The sequence below is a fragment of the Marmota flaviventris genome, chromosome 7, assembly GCF_047511675.1.
Source record: "Marmota flaviventris isolate mMarFla1 chromosome 7, mMarFla1.hap1, whole genome shotgun sequence".
Taxonomy (NCBI): domain Eukaryota; kingdom Metazoa; phylum Chordata; class Mammalia; order Rodentia; family Sciuridae; genus Marmota; species Marmota flaviventris.
In genome coordinates this window covers 126510255-126526579 of record NC_092504.1, presented here as the reverse complement: position 1 = coordinate 126526579, position 16325 = coordinate 126510255, and the positions used below count along the sequence as shown (strand labels likewise).

At 35.3% G+C, this 16325-nt stretch overlaps 1 protein-coding gene across 4 annotated transcripts in view; it reads right to left on the bottom strand.

Moving 5' to 3' along the window:
• Inpp4b (inositol polyphosphate-4-phosphatase type II B) overlaps positions 1-16325 on the bottom strand; it is a 372392-nt gene that overhangs the window by 137790 nt on the left and 218277 nt on the right. For all 4 annotated transcript variants that reach the window (XM_071614653.1, XM_027926549.2, XM_071614654.1 and 1 more), the window contains one exon: positions 5418-5595. In XM_071614653.1, the coding sequence (XP_071470754.1) occupies positions 5418-5595 (178 nt within the window). The remainder of the gene's footprint in view (positions 1-5417; positions 5596-16325) is intronic.

The window sequence follows — 16325 nt, the reverse complement described above, 5'->3', positions numbered from 1 at the left end:
TCCTGCCTCAATCTCCCAAGTACCTGGGATTAACAGTATGCACTATCACATCCAGTTGATTCTTTTAAAAATATTGTATCATTCTCCTCATTCTGTTCAGTTGTTTCTCCAATTTCCAAAATAGACGGAGAATATATAAAATTCCTATTTTAGAGTCCTTATCTGCTAATGTAATCATCTCTGTTGTTTCTGGGTCTGTTTGTATTCCATGTGTAGAGCTGCAGGTAAAATTTCCCTGCTTCATCACATGTTTAGTATTTGTTTAATAAGTGGCAGGTATTTTGATCATACATTCTTGGTTTCTAGATTTTATTATACTTATTTAAAGAATAATGTTTTAAGTTACTTAAAATCAGTGGGATTATTTCAATCTTTATTTTAAAGCCTTATTAGGATGCATTAGGAACAATCTTTAGTACTACTTTATCCCTACTACTAGGGCCATATTCTTGTGATGATGCTATTCGATTCCCTGAATATCTCATTTGCTCTGCTGGCAGAAAGATAAATTATTCTTAGCCCTGTGTGACAACTAGGAACTGTTTGAGTGGTTTCTGTTTAGTATTTCCTTTTTGAATATGGGTAGTTTATTCTCCGTGAAACTTGAACAAGAACTAAAGATTTAAAGGCACTCATTTACAGGACTACAAGTCTCTATCTATATGAAGATTCCTCTTTTCTTGATGCTCTGCTCTGTTATTTCTAGCTATCTTGGACTTCCCAAATTCTAATCTCTATTTACTTAATTTGAGAACATACTATTTATGTTCCTTCTCCCAAGCGCTACAGCCTGGAAAATGCCTTCGAATGTAAGCTCAGCAATTTAGGATTACATAGTTTGTTAACTTTCTGTGTTTCCTATTTTCAAGTGGCTAAAAACCATTTTGTCCAGTCTTATCACACTTTAAGGTAGGAGGATCCATTTGTCTCTATCATGGACAGAAGTTCTGCTTCATGAATTTTATATACAAGTTTCATTCTTAACATTATCTTATTTTCTCATCTTTTTTCTGATTCTGAAGTTTTCTAATAAACACATATTTTGTTAATTGTATAATATTATTTCATAAATTAAATATTTACTACCTGGAAGGATTTATGAGAAGAAAAAGCATAAATTCTGATTCTGAAATTTAATCTTCACTTAAACCAGTTATTCTCAAGTTCCCTTTAGACCGCTAGTATGTATAGTTTATAACCATAGATAATAAACCAAAAATCCTTACTCATTAAATTCTATATTAAAGTTTGGTGCTGAGTTAGACTTAGGAAGGGTTGAAGTGAATAAACAATATGAAATTCCTATTCTGTATCTAAATAATCAACATAATTAAAATTCTCCTCTATATTACGTGTGTCTTCAATTTCTTACCATTGCTCTTATAGAAACAGAACAATTCTTAAGAAAATCTTGATTTGAGCTCTAGAATGAAATGTTTTTCATTTTTCTTTCAATACACACAGTGTTTTAGCAGAGTATGCTGAAAATGAAAGAATACTAGTTATGAGAATTTCTTAAATATACTCTAATATAGACTCTAATATTTGCTTTTTTAACCATTTAACAATTGTAACACTGGGACACACTACCATTCTTAAAGTCTTGGGTTATAAAAGTTAAGGACCATGTGTATGTAGTATTTATCATATAGCACTGAGTACAATACCATACACAATTAAGTGCTCACTGATGCTTTTTAGTAACCAGGACAATAATGACTTTCTAAACAAGGCCTATAACTCTCTATAGAAAGGGGAAAGCAGTAGGCATTTGAAAGTTAATGTCACACATATTTCTAAACCATAAGAAACAACATATATTACCTACATTCATTTTTCAATTCTTTTCAGCCTGAATTTATTTACATTTTTCCTTGGATATATTTTCATGAAATAGCACAAATTTAATCTGAGCAAAAGAAAAATGAATTTTTGTCCCATTCTAATAGTAAACTTTAATATTTCATGTTAAAATTTTGCCTTATCCTTTGTCTTTTCATTTGTAATTATTCAGAGAAAGCATGCTAAGTGTTAGAAACTTATAAAATTATTTAATATTTGCAAGAACTAACATGCAACAAATCCAATTCTCCATCAGGAGGTATGGTAGTACATGAGAACATGAAACTGTTACAGAAAATACTTATTATTGTGAAATCACACTTACGTTCTTTACCACACAAGTACAAGTGTCCATCATAAACTCCTGGGATATTCAAAGACAGGACAATGGTTAAGCTCACAGAATCTGAAGTCAGAAAACCAACTCCTATAACTGTAAGCACATTATTTAATGGTTCTCTGCCTTAGCTTTCTTAACAGAGTAAAATGAGAATACAAAACTAATTAAAACGCATAAAAAATTTAAAAAATAAATAAAAGCATGATTCATAAAAAAGAAAAAAAAAGATTAAGAGGAAACAGTGTAGAAAACAGTAGTATCTTCTTTGTGGAATTATGAAAAGTGAATACCTTGCAGCAGAGTTAAGCCTCAGCTAAGACCCTGCTACCTGTCTTAGTCATTGTCATTACCACCACAACTCTTACCATGAATTTCTTGTGAAGAAGGGTCCAGAGTCTTTTTTTTTTTAAATTCTCCCAGTGCCCCTGGTGTCAGACATAGTGCCTGGTTTACAGTATGAATTCAGGAAATACTTTTAATTTTTGTAAATTGTGTTTCTTTTTTTTCTACCAATGAATGTTCATAAGGACGGAATTTTGTTTGTAACCTTAGACCTACGCTTTGGTTCTCTAATTCATAGCAGCAGAGATACTATGAATTACTTTAGGATCTAAAAGTATTGTCTACTCTGAGATTTCCTGAATATGTTAGCAAGTTCCCCTGTTACCTCTTTTTTTTTTTCTTTTCTCTTTTTTTTGGCAGGGGAGGGTACAGGGATTAAACTCAGGGACCACTGAGCCACAACCCCAACCTTATTTTGTATTTTATTTAGAGACAGGGTCTCACTGAGTTGCTTAGCACCTAGCCATGGTTGAGGCTAGTTCTGAAGTCACAATCCTCCTATCTCAGCCTCCAAGCCACTGGGATTATAGGCGTGTGCCACCGTGCCCAGCCACCTGACAACAAAAACCCACAATAACTGTGTAAGATGATGGATGTGCTAATTTCCTTCATCCTGGTAACCTTTTTACTATCTGTATGTGTGCATATCTTAAATACAAATAATAAAATTTACTTTTAAAATATCTTATACAAATAGTAAAATTTACTTTTTAACACTGGGGAATATGAATGAAGAAAAAAAATGTATTCTCTAATCCAGTTTTTAAAATCCCCCAAAGTTATTAGAAAAATGAAACTTTAAAAACTTACATTCCACTAATATTAAATTAAATTTAAACTTGGGATGTCACTAAAACTATTTCCTTTTCATAATAAACTCATGGATCACACTTTATTCTAAGTCAGGAACTACTCTTCTTCATAAACTATGTAAAATTGTTAATTTAGATCATTCTCTGAAATTCCAGGCATGAATTCTTAAAAGAATGCATGGCTTGCAAACTTAACTTAAAAAAGATCCTCCTAGTTTCAAGGGCTGAGAGATTTATTAGTAGGCAAAGCTTATCTACCCTGTAGAAAACAAAGGGGGAAAAGTTGGAGCAGTGCTGGATTAAAGGAGCAGAAAGTCCCCCCACCCCCGAAATCACTGCAGCAAGTTGTAAATGATGTATGAGATGACAAGTCCCTGCCCAATGCACAGGAAGAATATAAATAATGCTCTGTAATCATTACAGTGATGTGCTATTTGCTAAAATTTTCTGCTTAGGTGAGCCCGGAAAAACCTCACCTCATCTACAAATCCAAAAGAGAAATGAACCAAAATGAAATTATATTATTTTATTTTACCGTACGCACCAATCCTTTACTTTTTTTCTTTTTTTTTTTTCCCTTGGCCCTAAAGACATATTTGTTGACTACCAGAATACGTATTTGTTGCTAAGGAGTTTGTCTGGATAAAAAGACTTTTGAATATTTTAAATAAGGAAAACTCAGAACATATATATTATATAAAGGACATAGTCCTGGGTTTGAATCCCTGGTTTTGTTCAGTTCCTGGATTCTATGCTAGTTTTACGGTTTCTAATAGTTTTTAACTTCTTGGAGTCAAAAAATGAAGATAAAATGCATCCCACAATTGTGAAGATTAAACAAGATAGCATAAGTCATGTAGCCCCTTGCTTTGACATGAAGTATGTTCTTCTAAAATTTGGTCATTATTTTTTTCCTTTTCATGATGGACACACGTATTATGGCATGGAAAGAATGCTACAGTTCAATCTTAGGTTTGAGATTCTGAGTTTTGTCTTTTTAATTTATTAAGCAAGTCACTTAACCTTTCTTCACAGATGCCAGCTAATTTTTAATAAAAATGGGTATTAGTTTTTTCCTATGAGAAAATGTATGAAAATTTAAAATGCAATTTAAAATGCTACACAAGTGCAAGGTGTGACTATTCTTAAACATCCAAATATCTGAGTAAAATTATAGATATACATAATATCCAGGTTTCTAAGAATCTGTTCTTTGGAAAGAAGTAAAAGAAGTATACTTTTAACTTACTCTAGAATTATAATGTTAAGAGTTTCTGTTGGTCAGTTTCATTATAAGTGTCTCAAGATAAATTATAAGATGTCAGAATGCAGAGGTGATGGATGAGCATATTGGTATTAGACTCCATGACATCTGGTTTTACATTTAAAGTCAGCCCATAATTTGTCTTTTTCCGCCTTGGCTTTATGTCACACAGCTGCCCTCATTAGCTATGAAAGTTGATATGGAGTGTCTGTCCCTTCCTTTCTGCACATACAGGAGCAAATACCCAGCCTTAGTTTCTTATGTATGTCTCAAACAATCACTAATGCTTACAGAAATCTTTAGAATCTGCTCCCAGTAGGTAATATTGGAGAGAGCAAACCGAAGCAGAGGAATTACCCCCATGCCAAGAGTGTGAACCCACATCAAAGTTCTGCTTTCAAAGGAAATGACATTCTTACTCAAATGCATGGCTTTGCATGCATAAACGTCAGGTGATCAACAGAAGAAAATACTTTTCAAAATCTCATTTAATTCACCTAATAAGACCATAAGCCAAAGAAAATGAAAGATGCCAAGGAAAAGAGACAGTGTCCACCAACCAATAACAGGATTCATTTCTTACCAGGAAAAACAACAACAACAACAAAATAAAATAAAATAAAAAAATAATGCTTGGTAAGATTTGAAAAGAGAACAAGGCCAATTCATTCTGATCCTGTGACGATATTTTGAAGCTCACTTTTAACCCAGTCTCTTACACTTCCAGATGCTATGAAAGGCAATGTACGCAGAACGCAAGACCAATGGGACTGGGGGGGATTTCATTTTCCCTCTATAGTGAAGATTTGGATCTTACTTTTTCTGAAAGCATCTTTAACGAATTCTTCAAGCTGTCTGGAGAACGCTGGCTTGCAGAATTAAGCAGCAGGTCGGCATGGGTTGCTATCAGAGGTTGTAGTTGATTGATGTTGCTGAGAACTTCTTTTGCTTTGGCTGTGTTTTCAGGTGAATAGTAAATAAACTGGTATCCAGTACTGCAACAGCAAAGATAATGGCACATTATACCAAAAGCAGAAAGGATTTAATACCAGGTGGCTGATGATTAACAGAACTCCAAGTGGCATTACCCCCTATCAAACAGATCAGAATTATTCCAAGGGACTTGTATGATATCCTAACAGTTTTCTGTTTGTTTTTTAATTGATGCATTATAATTATACCTGAGTGGGATCTGTTGTTACATATTCATACGTGCACATAACAGACTCGGTCAATTTCATTTCTCAGTATTCACTTCTTTCCTTCCTTTTCTCCTTCCCATTGGCCCCCTTTATTACTCCTAGAAATTTTTAAGTAGGTGACAAATGCATTTTTTTAAGACTAGGTTAAATACATCCACTTCTTGTTCAACCACCAGTAAGATTCCATATGATTATATATGTCAAGTATTAGTAATCAAAAATTATTATTACTATTAATTACTAATGGACTTGAGTCCAGAGAGAAAAGCATGAGACTTTACATTCAGGCCATTGTCAAACTAAATCCTGGTCTGCCACTTATTAAGGTGGCAATCTTGGGCAGCCTTCAGCTTCCTCATCAGGAGGGTGGGAATAGTTGTCCAAACAATTCTATGAGATGGATGAGATTAGAGATCACTCAGGTGAGACACCTAAAATAGTGTTTGGTATTACAGCAAGCATTCAAAAACCACTTCCTCTACTTTCCCCATGGCACTGGAGGAAGGAAATAAGTATTAAAATTCAGAATAGGGAGAAAAGAAATTAATGCCAGGTGGGCATATGGCTAATTTTATTGAATAGGAAAAGCATTTTATAGCTTAAAAATTTCATTCCATTACTTTATCACCACTCTTTTTTGTTCCTTATGGTTTCACATCTGACCTTTAAAGAAATTTAATATGGATTATTAACTGAAGGATTATTGAAATTCATAATCATCATCTAGGACCTGACGGAGAATGTCATGGGAGTTAGGGATTCATAAAGCAAAGACATCTTTGGTCAGTTTCAGCAGGAAAGACAAAGGGGGTATTCCATCAGAGAAATGAATAAAGCAGCAAAACCCAGTGCAGGAGGGAGGAGGAGCAAGTCATGGCTGGTACAAACCTGCCTATGTGTCCTTACATTCAACTCTTTTTTTTTTTTTTGCACCAGGGATTGAACCCAGGGTTGTTCAACCACATCTCCAACCCTTTTTATTTTTTATTTTGAGACAGGGTCTCACTAAGTTCCATAGGGCCTCACTAAGTTGCTGAGGCTGACTTTGAACTTGGGATCCTCCTGCTTTAGCCTCCCTTGCTACTAGGATTACAGGCATGCACCTCTGTACTGGGCTATCTCCAAATACCAAATATACCTGATACTTAAAGTGCTTTTGCACCACAATTTGAAATCCATGTTGAGTATTTGCTAGCTATTTCCCCTACAGTTACCAAGCAAATTACTCAAATTCCCATAATTCCATTTCTCATCTGTAACAATTTAGAAATCAATAAGAAAAATTAACACCTAAGTATTCTCTTCTCTAATAATTTTTTTCAGGGGGGAATAACAATCTTTAGGGAATATTATTCTTTTAGCAAAAATATAATAAATATTCCTCATATTTGATTTATTATTCATGTATCTGTTAAGAGTGATGAAAAGAAATGTCCTTGGATGTTTCAGCTATTCAGAAGTTCCAACAAGGAGTCAATGAGGATGACAGGCTTATGAAGGCAAAGAAATGCACGGCTAGACTGACGATGCTCTTAAGGGCTGGCTTTCATTTTCTACTTGGAGATTTTAAATGTCAGCTGTTAAAATACACCTTAAGGAGTTATTATATATTTTAATGCTAATTAAGCACTTAAGAAGAGGAGAAGGGAAACAGTAGAGCCCATGTATGACTTGTATGTATTCCTGGTTCATCCTATGGTGGGAACTGGGGCCTGTAGAACAAAAATTGTGAACTATTCCTTGAGACAGGCTCGAAAAGTCAACCCACCAAGGTCCTTCCTAAATTCCAGTGCTATTTTGGTGACAATTATCTAAAGATATTGATGTCTTACCAGGGTGAGGCAGAAGTTGGACCCCATGCAGCTCTGACCTCAGGAAGCAGGAGGGACTACAGACCCAGTGCAGTTTGCTGGCCTGCTCTTCTGCCACTAGAGTTTGCTTCCTGGTGTGTGTTCTGGTGGGCACTCAGAGGCCACCCACTGTTTAGTTCTTGAAAACCTGCCCTGCTCCAAGCCATGAAGTCTCCATCTTCCTCTTTTCTTGACTCCTCCTTCTGCATTGTACCGTTTCTGGTCTCTATACCCTCAATCCTGTTCATTATTTTTTTCCTCTAGTGTCTACTGTCTTCCTTCTTTTCTCTCCGGGTGGTTTGCTACTACTTTATTTGTGAATATTATGGACTTTCATTATATTTTCTCCATTAGCTCTTACTCTGCAAACTCACTTAGATTCTCCTCTCCATGTGAATTTATAACATATATTTCTAAGATTTCATTCTCACATTTTCTTTTCTCATAATCTAGATCACCAATGCTCAAAGTTTAGCAGGAATAAAATCTACTGGGGAATGAGGACAGGGCTTGAGTGTTTATTTTAAAATGCAGATTCCTTGGCACACTGAGATACAGTAGGTTGCAACATTTGTCATAAGGCCTCAGGATATTTTGATGCAAAAAGACAACTGAGCAAATTTAGAGACGTCTGCAGCCATTGTTTTGATTCATGGCCCTGGATCATGCCATGCAATGACTCTGATAAAAGTCCTTTATTAAGCTCCTCTAATTTTCTTGAAATTTGTCACAGAGCTACACGGATGCTCCATCCTTCTCTTCTGCACATCTTGCTTTGGTTCCTTTCTCCTTGCCAGGGTTCCTCTCCTGACATTTCCCATGGCTCTTTCATCTTTTCCCTCCCAATGGACTCCCTGCCTAACGTCTTTTAATGATGAGCATCTTACCCAGTGAGGCTGAAAGATTCATTTTCCCCAATAAAAGCTAATGTTGGTGTTCAGGATGAAATAGTATGGTATGGACAAAAATATCACCACCCACAAAATAATTTTAAGTATACATAAATTCATGTACATATTCAGTGCCTTACTCTTTAAACATGTCATATATTTTAACAGTTAAATGGAAAGTTACGAGTATAATTTAATTATCTAGATAAAAAGTATATAACTAAACTCTATTTTACAGTGGTATGAAAGTTACACTGAATCCAAACACTTGAATCAACTATCAATCAGATAAAAACCAGAAGGAGGAGAAAATATTTCTTCAGACAAAATACATTATACACGATATAGCAAATCATACATAATGAAAATTGAAACAGGTTTAATATCATTTTTCTATTGATTAAACAGTGAATTAAAGTATTAATTTAAAATTTATATATGTACCTAAACACGTTAATATATTTAGCATCACTGTAAGTAGAACACATACACATACACATACTCCTGTGTATGTAAGCTGTAACTACGCATATCGTTTTTTTGGAGATGTAAACAAAGATAAAGCACACAGTGAATTCACATTCATATTCATAAACTCTAATTGCTAGACAAAGTACAATTCAAACAAGAACTTCTATAGTTTGAATTGTGTCATCAATCTCCTCCAATCCTTTTTGCTAGTCTTTCTTAATCCCCTTCTCCAGGGTCAGCATGTACCAGGACTCTCAGTCCTCAGAACTTTTGCCTTGTTGATCTACATGTCTCTCCTAAGTAAGATCATTTAATCTTGTGGTTTAAATGCATCAATTGTGCCCAAAATTCCAAATGCACATCTCTAGCCTGGACATTTTTCCTTGATTCCAATTAAAATAAGAGCTCTCCCTTGACAGCTGGAACTTAAAGAGTTCCACACTGCTCCCAATCAGCTCCTATTCTCAACCCCCAGGTCCACTGTCTTCTCTATCACAGTTTATGACATGACCACACATGTGATCCATGACCCCACTCTCCCCTGCCTGCATTTTGTCTGATTTTTCAGGAAAGCCTTCTCTGTCCTCCAAAATAGACCAAGAATCCAAACACTTTTTTCCAACCTTATTGCAAATAACATGGTGCAAGCTACCACCATTTTAAACTACCAGAATTACTGCAATGACCTACAAATTGTTCTCCTTACCCGTGTCCTTACCCTTACCTATCTGGAGATAAATAACTCTAAGACACTGGTATTCTTGCCTTGTGCTTAGTTAGGATTTGATGGAGGTTGGAGGCAGGCAAGAAGAGAAATAAATGGTCCTTCTACAGGTCCCTGACTACAAGTCCATACCTTGAAACTCTCACTTTTACTTTTCAACTCCTTCTCCTTCCCAACCCATTTACTAGCCAAACTAGGATTTCAGGAAGTGGAATTATAAAAAAATGTAGATTAGAGACAATGAACAGGCAAGAAGGAAAACATGAAGGAGGAGGGGCAGGATTGTAGAGGAGCATGGAAGTTGACAAGTGTAGGAAAAAGTGCTTTCTACTAGTGTGTTCCTGTTTCTGAGGCAGAGCTCAATCTGCAGAGAAAAATCTCAGTATGATTTCCACCTATTTTTTCACAAATCAATCACTACTTGTAAATAAACTGTTTCTTGAATCCATAGGGAGGGCCAGACATGTTCTTAGTTCTGAAAAGAAAACCGTGTGGATAATAAATGAAAATTCACACTTTACTGAACTTAAACATCACCTTCTGGCTTCACGGGGTTTAACAATGTGCTTTCCTGAAATGGTAGAAAAGCAAAATCATACCTGTCTGCTTTCCCCCACGCGTTCTTTCCATTTTCTGCTAGAAGTGGGGCTTAGAGAAAAGACCCAGAAGGTAAAAAGTATTTGTCTTGTTTATCTCCTCTGGGTTTCACTTACATAATTAAATGAATTATATGATCTATGCTTAAATGGATGTTTATTTTTAAACCTACTCTTGTTTAAAAAGATCCTGGCTTCATAGAAATTTTAAAACCAGAGAGCATTTTGATCAAAGCTTGATGCCATTCATTAGCTCTGTGACAAGTGATGCTAATTAAGTGGGAAAAAACTCCTAATATTCATTTTTGCTCAACTTGTTCTCCTAAGGAAATTTGTTTGTGGAATGATCACAGTGGCTCCTACTATCTCATTTTAAATATGTAAGTTCTTATCTGCAACTTGTTGACCACTGGGACGTCTACTTTCTATCTATGTCATTTACTTAGCTTTAATTCTTGCTTTAATAAAAATTTCCAGGCACTATGATATGACTCTTAAATAAACAAATTCCAACATGTCTTTTCACTTCCTTCTATGGCTCTAGCCACTTGTCTCTCACTTCATTGGCCCCAATTTCTTTTGCCAACTTCCAAGGTTCTGGTTCTATTTCTATGTGATTTGGCTTCTGCCATTTTCACACTCTTTTTTTTTTTTTGCCAAAGTTGATGGAGTAATAACCCAAATCAGGTCCCCTTCTCTACATCCTCCTGGACCTTAACTAGTCATGTGTCACCAAGGGATAGAGTGAGGTGCAAGAACAAGAACCATTCCTAGTGTGCTGTGTATGTGAATGGTCCCTTGACTACAAGCAGGAACCAGAGACCTTTTAGGGATAATGGATATGTATTAAAATTGGGTTGTGATGATGACTGTACAACTGTGTAAAATTCACTGAAAATCACTGACTTATACACTTACCATAGGTCATTTTTATTATATGCAAATTATACAATTTCTTCTTTAAAAAGCAAATATTTCTAGCACTGGATATTATAGAACTGATGATCACGATACAGGGATGAAAATGCAAGAAAAACAGAAGGCGTATTTATGAGCCACTTCATTTTTTCCCATGTTAAATCTGATTGTATTTTTAAATGGGGTCACTAATAAAGCCAATAATGTATTCTATATAATTTATGTGGACAATCCAAATCCCCTTATTTCTCAATTATTTTAATGTTTAATAATTATTGGATCTATATTATAGATCTAACATTATGCTAAATGCTTTTCAGGAATTATATTATTTAATCTTGACCCTATGAGAAAGAAATATTATTCTATTATAAGAATTTGAAGCCTGGGCGGGCTGAGTAATTTGCCTTGGATCACATAACTAGTATATATGATAGAGCTGGCCTTCAAACTCACACATCTTTATTATTATATAGTATGAATACTAATTATGTTTTACTGACTCTTGAACATAATATTGACCCATTTCAAATTTGAAAAACTTATAAAGCTGTTACAAACATGAGCAACAACTTTAACAACATCATGGTGGGTATAGCTTATAAGTATCAAAATAAAGTATAACTGAAGTTCTCATGTCTAACACATTAGAGAAGATATATGATTCTACTTTATAAAATGAATAAGCTAAAGAAGGAATTCAGCATTGTCCAATAGAAAATTGCTTTCAACAAATGTTTACTGATTGCTCTTTGGTCAATTAATTGAGGAAATCAAAGGCCAGAGGCAACAGAAAAATAGTCAGTATATACATATGTAAGATGATGCTTTGTTATGGTTTGGATATGAGATGTCCCCCCAAAAGCTCATGTGACAATGATTAGATTATGAGAACTGTAACCTCATTGGGTTAATAATCTAAATGGGATGCTGAGTGGCTACTGTAGGCAGATAGAGCATGGCTGAAGGGGAAATAGGTCACTCTGGGCACGCCCGTGGGAATGATATCTTATCCCTAGCTCTTTGATCAGTCTCTGTCTCAGTTGCCATGACCTGAGTAGCTTTCTTCCACCATGATTTCCTGCTTCACCTCAGGCCCAAAGCTATGGAGTTGGCTGACAGTGGACTGGAACCTTGAGCCAAAATAAATATTCCTCTTCTAAGGTGTTCTTGTAAGGTATTTTAGTCACAGTAAAGAAAAGCTGACTTGCCCATAAACGCACATCAGGGCTGGGTAGCATGTCTGAGTCTTCTTCTACCAGATCTTGCAAACCTAAGGCCCTTATATTCCTGTATGCTGATATCCCGAGAGTAGCCACAGTTCAGCGCTTGCTCACAAACCACTCTGTGCTACAGTTCTTTCCATTCCTATGAGGAATTTAAAAGAATGTCACATTGCACCCAAATTTTCTAGGAACTTTGTAGTTGGAGAATTGTTTTCTATGATGCCTAGTTTCCATATTTGCTGGGAACAGAAGTTGCAAAAGCGTTTCACAAAGATATTTCTCTTATGCTACAATGAGAGAGTGAGAGAGAGAGAACAAAACTACTCTAAAAGAAATATACTTCTGTATTTCTCTATAGCATTCTCAGTAAAACTATTAATTTTTCCAAAGTTTTCATCAACATGCTTAGACTCCTATCTTCAGAGAATATATAGTTGCAAGTTTTATTTTAGGCATATATTTTCATATATGTTTCTACATCCCTCATAATCTACATACTAGTGGAAATTAATATATGATGTTCTACTCTGGAGATGAAAAAGTTTTTTTTTTTAATTAATTCATTCAAGATGTTTCTGAAATTTTACTACTGGGGATAGTAATCTTTGAATATCTTTCACTTCCCCCCTCCCCTGTTTTCTTTCTTTCTTTCTTCTTTATTTTAATGATCCTGGGCATTTAATCAGGGAGTGCTCTACCACCATGTCCTTCCTCAGCCTTTTATTTTATTTTATTTTTATGATATGGGGTATATTTTGGAAGGATATAGATAGAAAACTCATAAGGCTAAAGTTTAGAAATATTTTCACTAACTAGTATAGAGAAAAATTTTAGGCAGACTAAAACAGTAACAAAATCTGAGTACAAATTACCATATGAATTTACAAGTTTTTAATAGCAAAGATAATTTACTTTTAAGATTATATTCTAATAGAAGCCTGGGAGGAGTTAAATGGTCCAACTATATTTTGTTTCTATCTTGTGGGTAGCAAAATAAATACCTTAAAGGAATGTCCATAAGCTAACAAATTATTCAATTTTTATGGATATACTGTGTGTTGACCATCTACTGACTACATGAGGGTGGATAAGTGTCTAGGCAGAATGTGAAACTGAGGACAGAAGTCTATCTTCTAGCTTAGCCATTGTTATTACGTTTAAGGTTGATTTGATCTTCTATCCTCACTGTTTTCAATAAAATTAGAAGGGGAGTTCACAATTTATGAGAGTCCCTGTAAGTTATAAAATTTAAAAGTTTTTTAATGCCAAAAAAGCACACTTGAAAATATGATTTAATTTCCAAAATTTTTTATATCGAATATAGACAATTGAGAGCAATTGAAACAAATGATTTATTTCCCATATTCCTTTTTCCAGCTGCCTTTGCATTTACCCAGTGATGTAAACTAGGAAGTTAAGAGTCTTTTAGCCCTGCTCAGTCTCAAGTCTTTATCCAGTGGATTTATGTTCTGTTAAATGTTTCCTTAAAACATCCATGATAACCCATTCCCTCTCACTATCATTACAAGAATTGTCTAATTGTTTGCCCTTCAGTTCTCTGCATGCTGTCCCTCAAAATGCAAATATGATCATGTCAATGCTCAGCTAAAAACTTGCTGAGAGATCCCATGGCAAAGACAAGCTGATAAAACAAACAAATGTCCTCAGGATTTGACATCTGTCCCCTGCTTTGCCTCATTATCTCTTTCCCACTCACCAATACTCCATTAACTGCTCCAAGTTGCTAGAGTTCATGGGCCGGTGCAGTCAACAGCCCCACCATATCCTAGTGTGCTGCACAGAAGCTCGGAGATTTCCGTGCTAGCTCTGGGTTCTTAGGTTCTCCCATTTCTAACAAACACACCAATTCCAAACAATGGCCAATCCCTCCTACAGCAATCCTCTTCCATCTGTGCTGGGGTTGAACTTCTCTCTTGATAGAGTCACTGCAATGCCAGTTTGTAAATGCAAACCCCCTAGCAGGACATTGGAATTTTTCAGGCAAAGCCCACTTAATAAAGATTTTGTAATTACAGAATTTATCTCAATCGTGTAACATTTTTTTCAGTAACATTAAATCTCATTTGTATATTTCTAAACAAAAGAAAAATGAAAGAAAAAACCAGTAACAATAATCTTCCAAAAAGTGATTAGCTATGAAATAAATGCATAGTGTTTATAGTTTTCTGCAATTTATTTATAGATGACTTTCTTTTCTACCACTTGCTGCTTTGGGGGACCATCGATATTAAATATTGAGAGAAACAAAGAGCTTTAAAAAAATATCCTGGAGATCACTTGGTGTTTAACTTGAGCACAAGGGTCTTCCTTGGAGTTGATGTTTCCTGGCTGAGATGACACTATATGTGCTGTTCAGAGGATCATCTCAGTTTATAGTGGAGATGTGTAATTCCTCACAAACAGATAATAAATCCTCCAACTATATTGTCTTTTCACAGTTATTTTTAAAAGCAAAAGAAAAGGTTGTTTTCCCTGCAATTTGCTTATTGACTTCAACATTTTGACTTTTAAGTCCTAATCTTCCTGTTGATTTTTTCTTTTGATCTCTCTCTCTCTTTTCCTATATTGTACATATTCAAAACTAGAATCATCGTAATTGCAGTGTGAAATTGAAAACATTTTATTGTAAAGTCATATTATCCAAATTACCTTCCAGAGAAATAGTGGTGATTTATTTACTTAAGTAAATTTTTCCTCGAAAGTCTCAGATTTTAACTGTTCTTTCCAACAATGCATCTGTGGTAACAATGAAGCAAATGAAGAGAACTCAGCCACATCTGCAGCTCAGATGAGGAAACCCAGGCGTGAGCAGCACAGGGGCTGTCTGAAATCCCACAACCCAGCCAGCTCGTGTCTCGGATTATTTCTAGACATTGTTCTCTCTGCCAAATTTAGTATTACTATAAATTTAGGATCACTTAGTAAACATATTGTTATTTTCAATTAAATAAGTCCTTTTCTTTGAAGCAGCAGTTTGGCTTTTCAGAATCCTGAACAGTCACACTTGCCATGGCACAGAGTGCTACATCAGCTTCAGATCAGGCTTTACTTCACAAGCTCCCTTGGAGGGTACCTGAAGCACGTCACCAACTTTCAGATGTTAAAGTCATCACAGTATTACTAACATTGTATCAGGTATTAAGTAGGCGTTTTTACAAAATATTGCCACTTTTCTTCTTTTCCAACGTTGAAAACAATTCAATCCCTTCCCAGGAAATTGTGAGTAAACACTGATAATCTAATTCCTGCTGAATATTTTTAAAACTATATGACATTTTTTACAAGTGTCTCTGTTTTTGTTTTTGATTCCAAATTCTTCAGAATGTCTCTATGTCTGTTACCTAATTCAGACACAGCAGCCTTTTCAAGAAGAGGGATTTGTTTTACCTTCCACTCCCATGACAGGAGGCAATCTTTTTAGTGCATTTACTTACTCCCTCAATATACTTATTCATGAAACAAACACTTATCAAGTGAGTTCCTGGGGACACTGTGCTGAACCAGACAGACATAGTCAATGCCCTCGGAGTCAGAACAGCCTAGAGGGATGCTTGTTCACTGAAAGCAGACAAGCAGTTAGGAAAGGCCTCTGGGCAGAACTGAATTTTAAACTAAGATCTGGGGTAGGAAGGGAGGAAGCTCATGCTAGGAGGGCAGTATAAGAGGGAGAGAAAAAAAATGTAAGTGGTGAGATATGAAACCAGATAAGAAAGCAGAGACAGACCACACAAAAATGTAGGACCCCATCTAAAATTTTGCTTTCTATGATTTCAGTTGTCTGTGGGCAATCATGGTCTGAAAATATAAAAAGAAAATGTATGTTTTTG